Source organism: Sorghum bicolor, chromosome 3 (genome assembly GCF_000003195.3).
Source record: "Sorghum bicolor cultivar BTx623 chromosome 3, Sorghum_bicolor_NCBIv3, whole genome shotgun sequence".
Taxonomy (NCBI): Eukaryota; Viridiplantae; Streptophyta; class Magnoliopsida; order Poales; family Poaceae; genus Sorghum; species Sorghum bicolor.
Genome location: NC_012872.2, coordinates 10671065 through 10689041, shown reverse-complemented (window position 1 = coordinate 10689041; position 17977 = coordinate 10671065). Strand labels below are relative to the sequence as shown.

At 39.8% G+C, this 17977-nt stretch overlaps 2 protein-coding genes across 3 annotated transcripts; both read left to right on the top strand.

The window, feature by feature from the left end:
- LOC8074485 (FAD synthase) lies at positions 768 to 8064 on the top strand. Its single transcript, XM_002457551.2, has 16 exons — positions 768 to 1031; positions 2143 to 2188; positions 2292 to 2455; positions 2559 to 2676; positions 2820 to 2902; positions 2993 to 3052; positions 3175 to 3420; positions 3883 to 3979; positions 4896 to 4946; positions 5021 to 5101; positions 5437 to 5508; positions 5633 to 5695; positions 6390 to 6536; positions 6969 to 7026; positions 7124 to 7176; positions 7598 to 8064. The coding sequence occupies exons 1-16, from the start codon at positions 931 to 933 to the stop codon at positions 7679 to 7681; spliced, it is 1524 nt and encodes a 507-aa protein (XP_002457596.1). The 5' UTR covers positions 768 to 930; the 3' UTR covers positions 7682 to 8064.
- LOC8085809 (serine/threonine-protein kinase RUNKEL) lies at positions 9953 to 17219 on the top strand. Of its 2 annotated transcripts, XR_002451643.1 has the most exons (11): positions 9953 to 10168; positions 10348 to 10437; positions 10985 to 11037; positions 11205 to 11280; positions 11743 to 11804; positions 11887 to 11965; positions 12063 to 12122; positions 12220 to 13800; positions 14460 to 15329; positions 15508 to 16749; positions 16856 to 17219. XR_002451643.1 is itself a non-coding variant. In XM_002457550.2 (10 exons), exons 1-10 carry the CDS (start codon positions 10121 to 10123, stop codon positions 16624 to 16626), a joined length of 4038 nt encoding a protein of 1345 aa, XP_002457595.1. In that variant the 5' UTR covers positions 9953 to 10120; the 3' UTR covers positions 16627 to 17219. The 2 variants fall into 2 exon arrangements, 1 of the variants encoding a protein (XP_002457595.1); XM_002457550.2 differs by having other exon boundaries at positions 15508 to 17219.

Below are 17977 nucleotides of genomic sequence, written 5' to 3'. Positions count from 1 at the left end.
GAAAAAAGAGGGGACACAACCTCTGCGGTCCCGTTCCACCACGTCAGGACAACACCAGCCGCCGCCTGCCACTCGTCACAGAGTCCGGGGCCCACTCCGAGGACACCTTTCCACCACGTCAGCGCCACGGCATGTCCACGGCGCTGGCAGCAGCAATGGCAGTATATATATCCGACGAAATATAAGGCCTCGTCTAGTTTTGGAAAAATTTTGAATTTCGCTACTGTAGCACTTTTGTTTGTTTGTGGCAAATATTATTCAATCATAGACTAACTAGGATCAAAAGATTCGTCTCGCGATTTACAGGTAAACTGCGAAATTAGTTTTTGTTTTCGTCTATATTTAATGTTTCATGCATGTGCCGCAAGATTCGATGTGACGGGGAATCTTGAAAAATTTTGGCAACTAAACAAGGCCTAAACAGATAAGGCCTTGTTTAGTTCCCCAAAATTTTTGCAAAATTTTTCAGATTCCCCATCACATCGAATCTTTAGACGTATGCATGTAGTATTAAATATAGATGAAAATAAAAACTAATTACACAGTTTGGTCGAAATTGACGAGACGAATCTTTTGAGCCTAGTTAGTCTATGATTGGACAATATTTGTCACAATTAAACGAAAAAGATACTGTAGCAATTTTGTAAAAAATTTGGGAAGTAAACAAGGCCTAATAAATAAATTCCCGGGAAGGCGAGAAAAAGATCCGAAACGGGCAGTCTATCCACGCAGGCGGCGGGCGGAGCACGAGCAGCTCCCCTTCAACTAGCCAGCCAGCCAGCCGATCCCTTCGCGAAGCGTTTGTCTCCGCGGCCCCCGCTCCCCTCTCCCAAGCAAACACAGCCGAGTCGTGCACGCACGCACGCCTCCCACCACTCCTCAACCGCCCTCGCTCCCGCCTCGCCGGAGCAGGAGGAGCAGTAGCGGAGGATGGAGATCGACGAGGCGGTGCGCGGGTGCAGCGACCGCCGCCTGCGCACCAAGTACGGCAACGCCGTCTACGTCGTCCAGCGCGCCTTCGCGCTCTACCCGTAAGCTTCCCCATCTTCCACATCCTGAGACGGGGGACGCGCGGATTGGTTGGATTGGGTCAGTGGCGCCGGAGGTGGGGAGAGAGGGAGCTCGAGATTCAGGGTGAGGGGAGCGCCTCGCCGCGCGTGCGATCGGGTCCGCGGCTGTGGGTGCCGCGCGCCGTCTTGAGCTTGCGCTGCTCCGTGGTTTGGATTAGTGTGCCGGTTGATCCGGCGGAGGGATAGGCGTGGGTTCGGATTTGGGGAGGGAGGCGGCGGGGAGTGGTCGGCCACCGGCGAGAACATCGAGTTGACGCGCGCTCACGGAGTAGATCTCAAACTGTCTGGAGCTGCAGGCATTCGGTTCCAACGCGCACTCGCGCAGCCTGTCTCTGTCACTGTTTGTCTCCTTATATGCTCCACTGCAGCAACGACATACTAGTACTTGTATATCGGGTGGAGGTTGCTTAAATCGATTGCACAATTGTTGTCTGACTGCTTGCTCACCAGACATCTACTGGGGACTGGGGTGCTAGCAGATAATCATAAGCAATTGGATTTTTGGCTTGGGTCATGAACTTCTGAACCACTAGTTCAGGTGGGTGGGTCCCAGTCGGCGTCCTGAAACAGCAGAATGTAGGTACATTGCTTTTGCTGCAGTTCACTCGGGTTGTTCTAACTGTTCTTAGGCCACTGCCGATGATCAAAGTGTTAGAAATTACTTTAGAGGACATTATGCTATTAACAGTTTTGTCTGTAGTTACCACTTAGGTTGATAATAATAGGAACAGTAATCAGCTCCATATGCACCCTTAGGAGGTATAAAACCCATGATGCAGGTCTATGATTTAATCTTAACTTGAAGCTGTTATTCTTGTGTACAGTGATCTTAAAATATTGCATCTAATTGGATTTATGCTATCTATGGGTAATCAATTACGTGTTTCATTCTGTTCTGCAAGCAAACAGGGTACAAATTAGATGTGCTCGAAATGTTACCATAATTTTTCAAACTATACTTTTTACTCCCCCCCCCCCACCCCCAAAGAGAGGATTCGTGTGGCTGATTGAATGCCAAGACCAGAGGATATTCCCATCATTGCTGTCTAACCTCATTTGTTTGACTTTACAGGTTTGAGGAAATTGCCTTCAGCTTTAATGGTGGGAAGGATTCAACTGTAAATATCTTTGTGTTCTCTTTTTCTCATCATGTTATTGTATGATCAGTGTCGATTAGTATATCTGTAAGTTTGATACGATGCCCATGTTATGTATTGATAGGTGCTCCTGCATTTGATTCGAGCTGGTTACTACCTTTACAAGAAGGACTCTGGTGATATAGCCCAAATGAATGCTGTTAAAAACTGTCCACTGCGTACCATCTATTTTGAAAGCCCTTGTGCTTTTCCTGAAATCAACTCATTCACTTATGAGACTGTCTCAACGTAAGAGCTGGCTAAGATGTGTCTAAGTTTACACTTAGCTATCTGCTATTAGAGAAGCAAAATTTGAATGTTATTCGTTCTATTTTGTCTCCACGCTCCACAGTTATGGGTTACCACTGGAAACTATCCATTCGGATTTCAAGTCTGGTCTAGAAGGCCTTCTGAAGGAGAAGCCCACCAAAGCAATTTTCATTGGCACAAGAATTGGTGATCCAAATGCGGTGATTTTCTTTTGGCATTGTTCATTTATTGTTAACAACCCCTTGCACGTATTGTACGCAATGATTATGCGTATGGTATTCCCAGATCCTTACACTTTTGGTATCTCACCGACCTTTGAGTAAACACAATTTTGAAATGATAGGTTGGTCAAGAACAGTTCTCTCCTAGTTCACCTGGCTGGCCTCCTTTTATGAGGGTGAATCCGATCTTGGATTGGTCATACAGGTTTTTTTTTCCTGATCATGTAACAAATCAGGCCTTGCCTTTTGTCAGTATGCTTGTTCAGATGCTAAGGAGCATTATTTTCTGTGCCAGGGATGTTTGGTCTTTTCTATTAACATGTAAGGTCAAATACTGCAGCCTTTATGATCAAGGGTAGGTTCTTATTTTATGTTCAAGACTTCCTATTTCTAGTTGTGAATCCACTGCAGAAGTATTCTGGTCTTTGATATTAACTTTGCAATATAACTTACATCTTCCATCTATACTGATTTCAGGTATACTTCCATTGGGAGCATACATGATACTGTTCCAAATGCACTTCTTAGTGATTCATCAACGGAGAAAAGTTTTAGACCAGCATACATGCTAACAGATGGAAGGCTTGAAAGAGCTGGTCGAACAAAAAAAACTAATCCTAAAGTAGAAATGAATTCTGTTGCAAGCAATGGCATGAACATTACTGAGGGAGGACAAATGGTCTCACGTGCGGCATCAATCATTGTAGTTGGTGATGAAATTTTGTGAGTGATCCCTTCTAGTTATCACATTTGATGTTATTCTGTTATGCTTCAGGTTCTTACGCTTGGAGTAGTTCATGATAGTAATGGAATCCATGATCTTTTAATTTACTTGAAATTTGTGCCCCAATCCTGAAAATTCTTGCATCTTTGGTTTTACCTTTTGGATGGATGATTGAATTATATGGATTGATAATCTGGACACTTCAGAGAGATAAGAGAAGTGTAGCCAGGCATTCTGAAGTAGAGATTTATATTGTGTTAGTCGACTTATAATAGGGTTGCCACTTGCCAGACAAGTCAATGTTGCTACACTATTTCAGATTTTTTCATGTTTCCTGAAAATCCATTTTTTAAAAAAAATATTTGATGGATAACCAGACCTCAATGTTTTTGTGTAAAATTTCTCCTTATTAACCTCTATTTTTAACATATAGTCCATACCTTTTCATTTTGATTCTTCAGGTTTGGTACAACTGAGGATAACTTAGGAGCGGCCTTGTGCAAGAAGCTTCATGCAATTGGCTGGCGGGTTTCTCATGTAGCAGTTGTTCGCAATGAGGTAAATATAGTTCACTTGTTGAAATACTCCCTCTGGTCCCTTTTAGAAGGCGCACCAACAAATTTGTCAAGTCCGTTATAGAAGGCATTCCTTAGAATATCAGGCCGCATTAACAAAGTTTAACAAAAAAAACGAGATGCAAGCAGTAATTACATGCATACAGAGAGTTGTACCGTCATGCATGCGGTGTGCACACGAGTAGTAGGACTATAATATTGTTTTTTGCATGCATGCCTGTTCAGCACATGCATTTTTGAGGTTCAGTTCAACAACTGCATGCATGGCCACATGCAGAACTCGGCCAGCGCTCCTTGGCGAAAATTAAATACATGTCTTTCTATTCTAACTTTTATTAGTATGCCTTCTAAAAGGGATCTGATGGAGTAATACTATGACCCTGGACCCCTTTGGAACGCGGGAATTTTTCATGTTTCCTGTGTTTTCCCTTGAAAATGAACTGATTCGCCAACACGCTCACGATGCAGCGGTGGATCCTCCTTTAGCAGAGGTCACCTGCCTGGGTTTGATTCCCAGTGTTGGGATGAGCTGGTGTGGCACTGGGGTTTTCACTTGAGGGAATTGAGCAGCGTGTGTGGGTAATGTGTGTGCATGTGTACTCGGTAGACATGTTCTGAGATCTCTTGGGCAGTCTCACCTGTATTTGAGCATGCGGTCGGTATAGGTGTCCAATATGAGTCTTATATGATATGCTGCTCCTGGCGGTGTTAAAAAAAACTGATTCTTGGGAAATTCCTGGCCTCCAAAGGAGGCCTAAATCCATGTCCCAGCTCACATTGCCTTGATATATTGCTGTGTTTTGGTATAAAATATTCTAATTAGCTGCCACTGTCATGTCATTCTTTCTCAAATACTACTGGCATGTAATCTAACAGAATGTATCTGTGTGGCCTTGCAGATTGATTCTGTTGCTGAAGAAGTTGAGCGATGTAAATCTGTTGATGACATGGTTAGTGCCTATAGGCTATTAGTTGTATAAAATTTTCAAGCTAGTTGTGTAATGAAATTCATTTTGTATTTAAGGTGTTTATTTTTGGTGGACTTGGGCCCCTACATTCAGATGTTTCTTTGGCTGGTGTCGCAAAAGCATTTGGAGTTCGTCTGGTGCGTCCAATAACATTTTCTTGCTGCAAAAATGGATTTTTGTAGTATTTCTTCATTCATGACCTTTTCTATATAAATTCTCGCTATTATGATATTGTGCGGTGTATTTTATGCATTTTTTTATTCTACAATGAAGAAAAGCTTGTGCATTGACCTATAGGGCTGCACTATTGGCACAAGAAAACCATATTGTGGCTGCATTATGAAATGTAGGATCCTCTTAATAGCATAACTATGAATTGTTGTTGTATATCAAATGGTTGTTTCATTATTTATTTAAATTGACAAAATGCCATTTCCTAGTATCAACTCATCTTTGCTTTGCATTAGCATAGGCTCCTGATGAAGAGTTTGAGGATTATCTTAGTCAACTCATGGGAAACAATTACACCGGTGATCGAAATGAGGTAATCTGGGCTCCAAGTATTAAACTTCTTGAATGTACATTTGGTTTGTGATTGCGTGTGCTTATTCTAGCAAAGTGCACCCCCTTTATGACTTATGAGTTAACTTTTTTCTATTTCTTTCCAGATGGCGCAGTTGCCAGAAGGTATCACTGAATTACTGCATCACAAAACGCTACCATTACCATTGGTATGTTCTGTAGTTTGGTGCATTTACGTCTGTTCTAATTTCTGAACTCTGAAGCTATATTTTCTTTTTTGGGTTTCCTAAGGGCATCAGTAGTGTATGTATACGACTGACCGACCTCAGCCTTAGCATGGGTTCCATTAATTTCAAAAGTCACACGCCTTATGTATAAGGCCGGATCGGCCTTTAGCTGGGTCCTACATCTAAAATAAAAACCTCATCTTACCTTCTCACGTACTCACTGTCCATCGCCGCTGCTGCCCCTGAGGCCTGAGGCAACGGCAAGGATTTTTTTTTATCCTTAGTGCCGAGTCGTTAGCTTGAGGTCCGGTCTTACATTTTCTTAGCTAAGCTCGATGGCTACTATGTATATGGTCGACCCTAAATCTGCCATGTTGGTCTTAAGGTCGATGAATTCTCAACACTCCTGATGCCCTAAGGACCTAGTAGGTTCTATGATATAATTCTGACGCGGTAACGGTCAAGTTCCTATAATTTTTTTTAACATAAATAAAAATGATACCTATTCTTATCTTGTAAGCTTATGGGGCATGCGAGAATGTAAAGTCTGGCATTGAACCAGCAGCTGATAAGAAAATGCATACATATATTTTTAAAGTTGTATCACCATGTTTATTTTTGAATATTGTAGTCAATTTCATATGTATTGCCTTACAGATATTTTTTCCTTATGCAGATCAAATGCAGAAATGTCATTGCTCTTGGTGCAACCAATATGGTTGAACTAGACACCGAGTGGGATTGTCTTCTAGATACTCAGGAGAGTGGTTTAATGCCAACAAAACCTTTTGTGTCAAAGCATCTCAGCACTACAGTTTCAGATGTATGTCTCCCTGCCATAATTGATTTGTCATTTGTCTCAAAGCCTATCCTTGGAAACACATACCAAATTTTCTTGGGAATGATTGCTTCAGATTGAGCAATTGAACCTGTTCAGTTCAAATTAGCCACAAATTAATTTTCTTTTAAAACTTTAAAGTAGAAAAAACTCATATGTCCTCAATAGTCATAATTTTGTTTGATCATTATGTCTATGACTGAACCTATTATTTCTGCCAAACTATACTCCTTTAAACTTTTTGGGAATGAATATACCTATGATTCCAGATGGTACCTTGGGGTTTATAACAGAATACTGTAACTGGATAAATATCAAGAATCATGATTCATGAGTTACATTGTTGTTCAATGTATATTCTTGTATTTTTCCCAAATATTGGTCTAATGTGAACTTATCTGCTGCATGCTTGTTCAGGTTCAAATTGCTCCGGTCCTTGCAAAACTGTGCTTAGAGTTTTCTGATGTTTACATAGGTATGATGCCTGAGGGGATCTCAGATCCCCTTATTTTTGTGTAGCTTGTGTGCCCTTGTGACCTGCTTGATTACACTTGGTGATATATCTCGTGCAGGGTGTCATCGGATATCAAGAGCTGGGCCTTTGGTTGTGAATCTTACTGGAAAGGTAGATGGTGAATTCTCTGGACAGTTCAGATGACTACTTTAATCCCACAAGTGATCATAAATACTATTCCCTCTGTATTTTCTATACGATGTTATAACAGAAAACTAAAGGAAAAATTATACTAGTAATTAGTTTGTCTTAAACTCACATATTAAAATACAGAGGGAGTAGTATATTTGCAAGTTGCATTTATTCACTACTACTACTCATTAAGGAGGATTTCAGCTAATGCACACAGTTACACTTGTTTTCTCAAAAGCAAAACTATGTGAGCTAATGAAAATATAGGCATGACTGATAACACGGAAGTATTTTATCTCGCATACTCATAGGTCGAATAGGAAAAGTAGCTATTCTATTATCATTTTTTAGTCCATGCAAACACTATTTTTCTTACATAATTATGTTATCGTAATTTCAGGATAACCAGAGGGTAGATGCGGCTGCCGAGAAGCTGACAAGCAGCTTTGAAGGACAATTTTCCCAAGTTGACAGTTGCAAATAAGCTGTCAGAGTACACACCTCCCTATTTTTGCCAAATTCTTTCCGCCTGAAGCTCTGAGATTGTGCAGGACTAATGATGGTGCTCAACTGCTCTAAACCGACGACCAAAATAAACCACCGAGCTGGTACTACTCTTCTGAAGCTACAAATATTATTTAGGGAACATAGGAATTTTGTACTAGGAATTGGTAACTGGCTGGGTTCTAGCATATTGTAGCTTTGCATATTTTGACTGGGTTAAGAGCCCATAATTATACATTCCAAATCATTATACTATAATTTATACGGAGTAGCATAACTTTACTGCTCGATCATGATGTCTTCAGTTATATGACCTTTTGCCACTTGTGGCAGTGCTTACTGATGCAAACATTGATGCTGAAATTTTGTGCTGTATTATTTTTGCTGGGAGTGCAAGATGTTGCTATAGGTGATGCAAATACATGTCCGAGGGGTCCATCTCCTTGCCCCTAGATTAATTAGTCAGCAGTATTGCTCCGATCGCTTTGCGGTAAATCGAACATTTAACTTGAGCGGGCTACTTCGAATGTTCTAAGGAATATACTTAGTAATCTTAAGTTAAAGGTCTCTAAATTTGACTTAACTATACAATTTTTTTTTACAAAACATATACAAATGTATTACTATCTACAATAACAAATACGTGTACTTACCAAAAATATATATTCAGGGGCACTTTGGGGCGCTACCTAATAATTAAATTTAGACTCACCATCATTCAAAAAAGGAAAAATATAAACGATATTTTATTTTAAAAAGTCAAATTTTACATATGTTGAGAAAAGATAGTCAAACTAGCTATGAGTACATTTCATAGTGTGTAAAAATTTATAATCGGATTCATATTTAAAATGCTTCTACGTTAGATTTATAACACCAAATGACACACTTTGGGAAAATAAGGTTTGAAATAATGTCCTGTATTCTCCTTGCAAAAGAAAGTCATATATTTACGTCTATTATTTTATCACACCCTGTTCTACGTCCTAAAGTAAGTGCACATCTCACTTATCGAGTAGTCAAATATTTCTAAGTTTTATGTAATATATACAGAAAAATATTAATGTTTATGATGTATAATAAATATTGTTAGACTAATTGCGGAATATACTTTACTACTACACTTATTTTCCGATATAAACATTGATATTGTTCTATGTATACTTAGTAAAACTTAAAAATTTAAAAGGAAATTTGACTCTTCGATCTTATGGAGGGAGTAGGTCGTTTTGTCTTTTTTTATGGTTTTTGTTATGCACGTAAAAATTCTAAATACATAATAAAAAATATGTATTTAGAAAAACTAAAACGATATATATATATATAAGTTAAAATGGACGAAATATATACAAAGTAGCACCTACTTCCTCCATCCCAAATTATAAGGCATTTTAAGAATCTTGAAGAGTCAAAACATTTTAAGTTTGACCAAATTTATATGATAAGATAATAACATTTATGATATTAACTAAGTATCATTAGATTCTTCATTAATTTTATTTTCATAGTATATCTATTTGATGTCATTATCTTTATTTTTTATAATTTTAATTAAACTTAAGATACTTTGACTCTCTAAGATTCTTAGAAACTCTTATAATTTGTGATGAAGGGAGTACCAATAAGAGAATAAACTCAGGATCCCAAGGCCTTGTTTACTTCCAAAAAAATTTGCAAAATTTTTAGGATTCCCATCACATTGAATCTTACGGCATATGCATGGAGTATTAAATATAGATACAAAAATAACTAATTACACAGTTTGTCTGTAATTTACAAAACCAATCTTTTGAGCCTATTTAGTTCATGATTGGACAATATTTGTCAAATGCAAACGAAAGTGCTACAATATCCATTTTGCCAAATAATTTGGAACTAAACAATGCCCAAATGGTGAAAAAAACGCAACCAAATCAACGTCAGTACTCCCTTCGTTTCAAAAAGTCTGTTGTTTTTTACTTTGACATATCATGTTTGATCGTTCATCTTATTTTTTTTGCAAATTCTAAAATAAATAAATCATTCTTAAAGTATCTTTAATGACCAAATAAGTTATATCAAAATAGACTATATTTATATAAAATTTTTTAATAAGATAGATGGTCAAATAAGATGTTTAAAAGTCAACAATAATAGTTTTTTTTTTGAGATGAAGTGAGTACGTGACAAAAGAGGTGGATTTTTTTAGCAGGAGGAGCGCCTCCGCACGCAAGGGCACGGGCCCAAAACTCGAAAACTAGCCGAGCGAGAGCGGCCGTCTCAATTCAAAATCCCGCCCCCACTCTCTCTCACCCCCATATCCCTCCCCGTCTTCCTCCCCCATTCCTCCCACAGGCTTCGGCCTCCCGAATCTCAAACCCTAACCTCACCGGCGACGAGAGGGGAGCCCTGCCTCCGCCTCCGCTCCTGCTTCTCTGCTATGAACAACTTCCATGTCTACGAGGCCATCGGCCGCGGCAAGCACTCGGTAACTCTCCTCCCTTTCCCCCCGCTCCGGATGGTTTCAGTTCCGCTTTTCCCTCTCTCCCGCCCTGGATCCGCGGGGATCGGGGCGGCCCGGGCTCCAGCCCGAGCGATTTGTGCTTTTTCTGTGTTTTTTCTCTGGTTCGTTGTGTGATTTGGTGCTGGTGGTTGTATGGAGCGAAGACGGTGTATAAGGGGCGGAAGAAGAAGACCATCGAGTACTTCGCTGTTAAGAGTGTCGACAAGTCGCAGCGCTCCAAGGTCCTCAACGAGGTGAGCCCTCTCCTTCCCCGCGTGCATCGTGAATCACCGTGGTTGAATCGCTACATCTTTGCTTTCTGTGGTCGTAGGTTGTTAATTTTTCTCGAGGGCTTGATGTATCCCATTTCAGCTATTAGGATCGGTTAGGTGTTGTTGTTTATGCAGAACTATATATTTGGCAGGGCTTACCAAACCTTAAATCGCCGACAGTTAGGCTTGTTGATTTTATATTTCCAGTGGCTAATTACTGATAAAATGCCCATGGGAGACATGTTACAGTAATACAGTTTGCGTTTGCGTATGATGATGCTGTGCTGTGTTGTATGGAGCATAACTGTTTCTTTTTTATGAAGAAGAATACCTTTTGTGTCACCTGTTTTGCTCAGTGCGTCCCTTACTTAACTGTGAAGGTTAATAATGTTGTAAGATGTTGTTGTCTAGGAGATCAATTTGTCATGCTTTGGGAGCATGATTATACAACTATTGGCATTCTTGTACTTGTTTAATTATCTAGTTCTGTTCCTTCATACTAATTTTGCTTTTGAACTTATCTTTGCAGGTCCGGATGCTCCATTCCTTAGACCATGCCAATGTCCTGAAATTTTACTCTTGGTAAGGTTCTTGGGTGTTTGAGTTCTCCTATAGATTCAGCTTCTCTGATTTTGCAATGTGACTACGGTTTCTAGTTTGGTAATAGTTTGATGCCCTTTTTCTTCTATGGCTCTATAATGTGACCAGCCCAGTACATAGCATACTTATATTGTACTTTTCTTCCCCAGGTATGAGACCTCTGCACATTTCTGGTTAGTGTTGGAGTATTGCGTTGGTGGAGATCTGAAGGGCTTGCTTGAACAGGTTTCTTGCTTGTCAATTTAGTTACTGCATTCAATTTTCTCTAGCTCTAACAGGATATACAGTGTGTGCCATGTATTTATGTGGTTAAGAAATTGTAACTAGTCTGTTTAAGTTAGCAAGTACTGACCATATACATCAATGCAGAAAAAATACAACATTATTGGTTTGCACTTCCTACTTGTAATTGCCTAATTGGGTGCTTAAAAAATAATAGTAATCAAGGTGAATGTTGAAATTAAGAGCTAAAAATTATAGTACACTTTGGCTTGCGAAAATGATAGAACAAATGAACAATCATCTATGTATTTGGCTTTCTAATTATTTTCTCGTACATGTGTTGGCAACAACCACCTTGTGAGTACATATATGGAACTTGTATCACATGTTACTTAGCTGTTACCCTGTTTTTGCTGTTTTGCCTCTATGTACTGTTTCTTCATCATTGATTATGCTTCCATGCAGGATAAGAAGCTTCCTGAAAATTCTATACATGACCTGGCTTATGATCTCGTCAAAGCTCTTCAGTAAAGTTCTTTTGCAATCTTTTATCATGATTTATTTTCATAATAACCGATGAACTTTGATTTACTGGGAACATTTGGGTAGGTTCTTGCATTCTCAAGGAATTATATATTGTGATCTGAAGCCATCAAACATTCTGCTTGATGAATTTGGATGCATGAAGGTACTTACTGAACCACAGCAAAATTACCACTCCACTATCAAAGCAGGGCATAATAATTCAAAACCAATGCTATTTTTCTTTCGCTTTGTTGTACCAGCTGTGTGATTTTGGATTAGCAAGGCGCTTAAAAGACATCGAGAAAACCAATCCTGGAGATGTAAGCTTTCATTTTCTTTTAGTACAAGGTTTCCTTTCCTCATGTTTTCATTTCCATTTGATTTATATCCCTATGCTTAATTTCTACTGTCTTATAGGTGCCACAACCCATGAGGGGAACACCATGCTATATGGCTCCTGAGTTATTTCGTGAGGGAGGAGTCCACTCATATGCTTCTGATTTCTGGGCACTTGGATGTGTTTTGTATGAATGCTATACAGGAAGGCCCCCTTTTGTAGGCAGAGAATTTACACAGTTGGTCAAATCTATAATCTCGGATCCTACACCACCTTTACCTGATAATCCATCAAGGTCCTTCCAAAATCTGATTGATTGCTTGCTCATGAAAGATCCGGCAGAAAGATTACAGTGGTCTGAATTGTGTGAACACAACTTCTGGCGAACAAGTATCCCGATGATTTCTTTACCTCCTCAGCCTGCTTTTGACAGCATGATTGAACTTTCTACTGCACCATATCTAGCTGAGAGAAATGGTGACAAACCTTCTAGACAGTTGACACCACCCAAGCACCGTGAATATAGTGGCCATCGGAAGAAGGATGAAAATTCTACAAAGGCATTCATGACACCTGTTAAAAATGTGCTAAGTGGCAAGAAAAACAGTGCAAAACCAAAAGCTGAGGGTTTCAAAGGTGTAAATATCCTCAGAATGTCTCGCATTGCTAAGTTAAATTTGCAAAGGGAAAGGGATAAGGAGAACTACAGGCGTCCTCCAACAGAAACAACTGAGAATGAGACTGAAGTTAATATAGAAAATAATGACATGGAACTTGATTTTGGTGAAAATCCAGAGGGTGATGTACCTGATGACACCGATGGATCGGATAATCCTGGATCTGCAGGAAATGAAAAGCCTCAAAGCACTGATGCTAATGAAGAGAATTGTATGGCAAATCAGGTTGACATGCTTACAGATGAGGGGTCAGTTAAGCCTGATATCATGGTGAAAACTGAGCAGAATTCTTGTTCAGATAATATGGATGTGGCGGCTACACCACCTAGTAGCATGCGAAAAGCACAGCGTGCAAAGGTAGCTCCATGCCCTGCAACTGGTTCTGAGCCATCTAACATCTTTGAAGCATTCTGGCATCCAACAGATCTTGCAGTTAAACCAGTTATGCCTAGTAGGAAAGCAGATAAAGCTGTGGACATGGTCCCCACACTTCCTTTTGAAGCTCTTACAGCAAGTGATTATGTTAAGTTACCACAGGAACAGATGAATGCATTCAACAGTCAGATACTTCAGAGTTTAAGTGGAACTTATCAGGTTTCAGAAAAACAAAATACTATCAGGTACCTGGAGATGTTAAGCATGAACTCAGATGCCGCGAACAAAATAACTAATGGACCAGTTATGTCGCTACTAATAAAAATGCTTCGACTGTCAAAAACATCAGTCTTGCGTGTCCAAATTGCCTCACTTATGGGGTTGCTGATACGCTATTCCACTGCTCTTGATGTGGAGCTAGCAAGTTCAGGAATTTTTAATGCACTATCAGATGGGTTAAGGGATAAACATGATAAACTCAGGCGATTCTGCATGGCAACACTAGGAGAGTTATTATTCTATATTTCTACCCAGTCTGATCAAGATACGAAGGAAATCAATACCCAAGAATCCCCTTTGAAGGATAACAGGTCTGCAACATCTTGGCAGGTCAGAATCAAAATAAGTAGTAACTAGTATGTTATTGTTTTGTTGATTTAGTTAGTCAAGTTTATTATAGATCATATTGTGTAGTTAGATGATACATTACCTTAGTAAAGTACTGGGTCCTAGAAATATCTAATAATCAGTAATGGTTCTTGTGCATCGTTGCCTTTACCTCTGGTGATGTTCCTAGCTGGAAATTTTAGTTGTTGAATTTTTCTCATAATTCACATAAGCACACTGCAGTACTGCTCACGTACATTCGAAGTGCATTGATGTAGCACGATTGTGTTTGTATTCTAGACATGCTCTTGCCATTATTCATGTGTAAGTGTAAACTTTTTGGTGTTCTGCAGAACTCTTGTTTGTTATAGATGCTTAAAACTAATTAAACTTTACAAGCTAGGTTGTGATCTTAGCGAAGAACTAATTTTATAGTATTTTCTTTGCAGTGTTCATGATTAATATATCTATTTTGGTATAATAATATGGAAAGATGTCAATGTTAACCTGATAGCTGATACTTCTTAATTCCTTGATACAGGCTAGTTTCCTATACAACAACTGCATAAGTATTTTACCTACTGTAGCTTTAGTACATATGCCTTTGAAGAAGCTCTTTCCATTCATTTCTAATGCCCTAATCCTTGGTTTAAACTGTACAGGTTCCTAGTGCTGTAATTGCACTGGTGTCATCTATCTTGCGAAAGGGCGAAGATGATCTAGCTCAGCTATATGCCTTACGGACAATCGATAATATATGTAGCCAAGGAACTGAATGGACATCCCGTTTTGCATCTCAGGATGCGATTGGACATCTGTGCTACATCTATAAAGCAACTGGAAAGCAGGAGAGTACAAGGCTCATTGCAGGATCTTGTTTGGCCCGCCTCTCTCGCTTCAGTCCATCATGCATTCACTTAATTCTGGAAAAGATATCATTCAAGGATATTGCATCCACACTCATCAAGGGAAATCCACGTGAACAGCAGATTAGTCTTAATATTCTCAATTCGGCATTAGTTAACAGTCACACTGTGACAAGCATAAACCGGTATATTCTTTCATTATCAGATGACAAACAATTGGTCCCTGGGCTCATTTCTCTGATAGAACAGGGAACTGATGTCCTGCGTGGGAAGGCCCTTTTGTTTGTTGCTCTGCTTTGCAAGAATAGTCGAAGGTGGCTTCCACATTTCTTTTGTAATGCAAAATTAATATCAGCTGTTGATAGATTGGGAAAAGAGAAGGAGGGTTTCATTCATCAATGTACAGAAGCATTTGTGCAGTTGGTTGCTTCATTGGTCCCTGGTATTCTTGACACTGTCTCCAGCGATATACAGCAGGTTATGGCTGGCAAACGCCATGGACCTGTTACTGCTTTAGCTGGGCGAGCTCATCCAAAGAGCACAATTCATTTGTTCCCTGTTATTCTTCATCTTCTGGGAAGTGCATCCTTCAAGCACAGAGTTGTGACATGCCATGTATTGCTTCAGTTGGCAAATCTTATTAAGATTTTGGAGGCACCATTTCAGGTATGGTTTTTGTGAGCTATATGGATATTTCATCCTGATGAGATTATGTTGAGATTTCGTTCATTGTATAACTGCAAATTTGGTGCTGTCTTGCCTTGTCAATGTTTTGTATCGCACAATCTATTTGTTGAAAAATCCTTGTTTTGAGGGATTATTTAAGTCCATGTTGTACTTTCAGGCTAGGGATGATTTCCAAATGACATTGTTGCGAGTTCTTGAGGCTGCTACAGAGGAGCCTTCTGTTATACTTGATGAACACAAAATATTCACCAGTCGTATCATTCCAAGCTTGTCTGTCTTATACAAGGGCAATAAAGATGGTGATGCCAGATTTCTGTGTTTGAAGATACTCTCAGATGTGATGATTGTGATCTTCAGTGACTCTTCATTAACTTCTGATGAACAGACAATAACTGATTTGAAATCAATCTCTCAGAGGCATTTTTTGCCACTGTACCCTTCTTTTGCAGAGGATGAAGATCCCATACCCATATATGCACAAAAACTGCTAGTAATGCTAATGGAACATGGTTGTGTAAAAGTCTCTGATATTCTGCATAAAGCAACAGTATCCCAGTGCTTTGAATTTTTGCTAGGAGATCTGTCAAATGCAAATGTAAGCAATGTCAAGCTTTGCTATGCCCTGGCATCTGCACCCGAGATGGACACCCATATTCTTTCTCAGCTTCAAGTTGTTAGAAGAATAGGGAACCTACTTGAGTTTGTTGCTGCAAAAGACATGGATGATTTTCTTGAACCAACCCTGGAACTCTGCAGAGCTTTCATTATTCGTGGCACTGGGAGCAACAGAAGTATTGCCCTCTCCAAAAACCCAGCACTTCTTGTTGACAGTGCCTTCAGCATGAGCATTGCTGTTGATCAACAAACTTGTGTCATGGATATATGCGACTTCGGTGGCAACATGGGTATTTTTCTTGAGCTAGTTGGCAATTCAGATCCACAGATAAGTGATTTAGCGTCAGACTGTGTAGTCTTGTTACTCAAGGCAGCACCTCGAGAGGCTACAGTGGGCTTGTTGACAAATCTTCCTAAATTGAGCACTGTCATGGACTTTCTGAAGCATGACAGCTCCCTACATCTGATTCGCTTATTGTATGGCCTAGCCTTCTCATGCAGACAATACTTAGCCCAGGGAATGATCCTGTCAATATCAGTGTCAGCTTTGATGCGAGTTGAAGCACTTGTTTCAGTTTTCAAGGGCTCCAATGATAGCCTTCTTTCTGATGCCGCTGCTTATTTGGGCGCTGAACTGCAGCGCTTACCTCGCTGTGGTTGAAGCTGCAACTTGGCCAAGGAGGCAGGCTGGCTGGCTATTGTTCAAGGATGTCATTGTATTCCTTCACCCTTCGTGCACCATGTACATGAGCTGAGCAAGTGAGCAGGACGTCATCAAGTGCAGGTACTTTACATCAGTGGCTGATCTCAGTTGCCACAATTGCCAACTGGTACTTCCGCTCATAGATGTGTAGGGTGCCAGGGTGTTTTATGCTATCGTTTATGTGCAGTTCGCGGCTGCTGTATATGGTGCTTCTGATTCTGAACCATATCTGGAAGGTGGCTAGAAGCAAAGAACACTTCATTTCCTCGCCAATTTTGGTTGGCAATTACCTCTTCAGTTCCATGTCTGTAGTACATGTAATTTCTTTGAGAATACTGTAGTCCAATATCATGTGTACATCATCTATAAACACCTGTGAAGTTTCATGTAGCTGTTAAAGGGTCCCCTTAGCTCCTGAATCTTGGTACAGTTTTTACTTTTTTTTTGCAATAGTGATAACGTGGTCCATTTTGAAGCATTTTGCCATCATATTTTGTACAAATTCGTGGTAACTAGCTATTATGTCGATTATTGTTGTCTGCTTTGGTTCAGTTGTGCACTTTGCGAGCTCTACAACCTTTGACAGCAAATTTGTGCTGTTTCTCTCCTCTGCGCTTGCGTGTCCACTCTGAATTGGCAGGAGGCGGCATTGTACCAATGATCAATAGGGTAAGACGAAAAATTTCGTCCTCATGTTTCGTCGACTTATTTGACTTGCCATATGGCCATAACCATGTGGTCTTTATTATTTCCTTGATTGAAAAGATTTGGTATAGAGTTTTCCTTGTGCACTGCATCTGTCACGACTTTTTAAGGACTGTACAATGAAAACGATACGCGGGTGGTGGTGGTGTCATTTGCTTTCGCTGTCATTTTTAGAAATCGGCCCTCGAGAACGACCTGTGCCTAATCTCTACACTGTTTGTGGCTTGGAATATTTTCAACTGAAGTTTGTTGTGCGATTTTTAAACCATATTTTCCTCTGGAGGTGTATAGTTGGTCAAAAAATTGAAGAGTCAGACTCAGACACTTGAGATTAAACTGTTAGTCTAGATTGAAGGCGACTATGGGGGCTGCTATTTCTCAGGTACCTGAAATTTAAGTTTTTTTCAGGCAATGAACAGTATGGAGGAACCACATACTGCCATCCAAAAAGTGTATTGAGTCATTATCTAAAAAAAAGTGCATTGAGTCTGTGTTTTTGTTTAAGGCTCATGCATATGATGGTCTTATCAAATTTGTTCACTTGATAAAAAAAAAGAGGTCCGGATGTTCACGCTCAAGGTAAAATCTATTCTTTGACCTATCA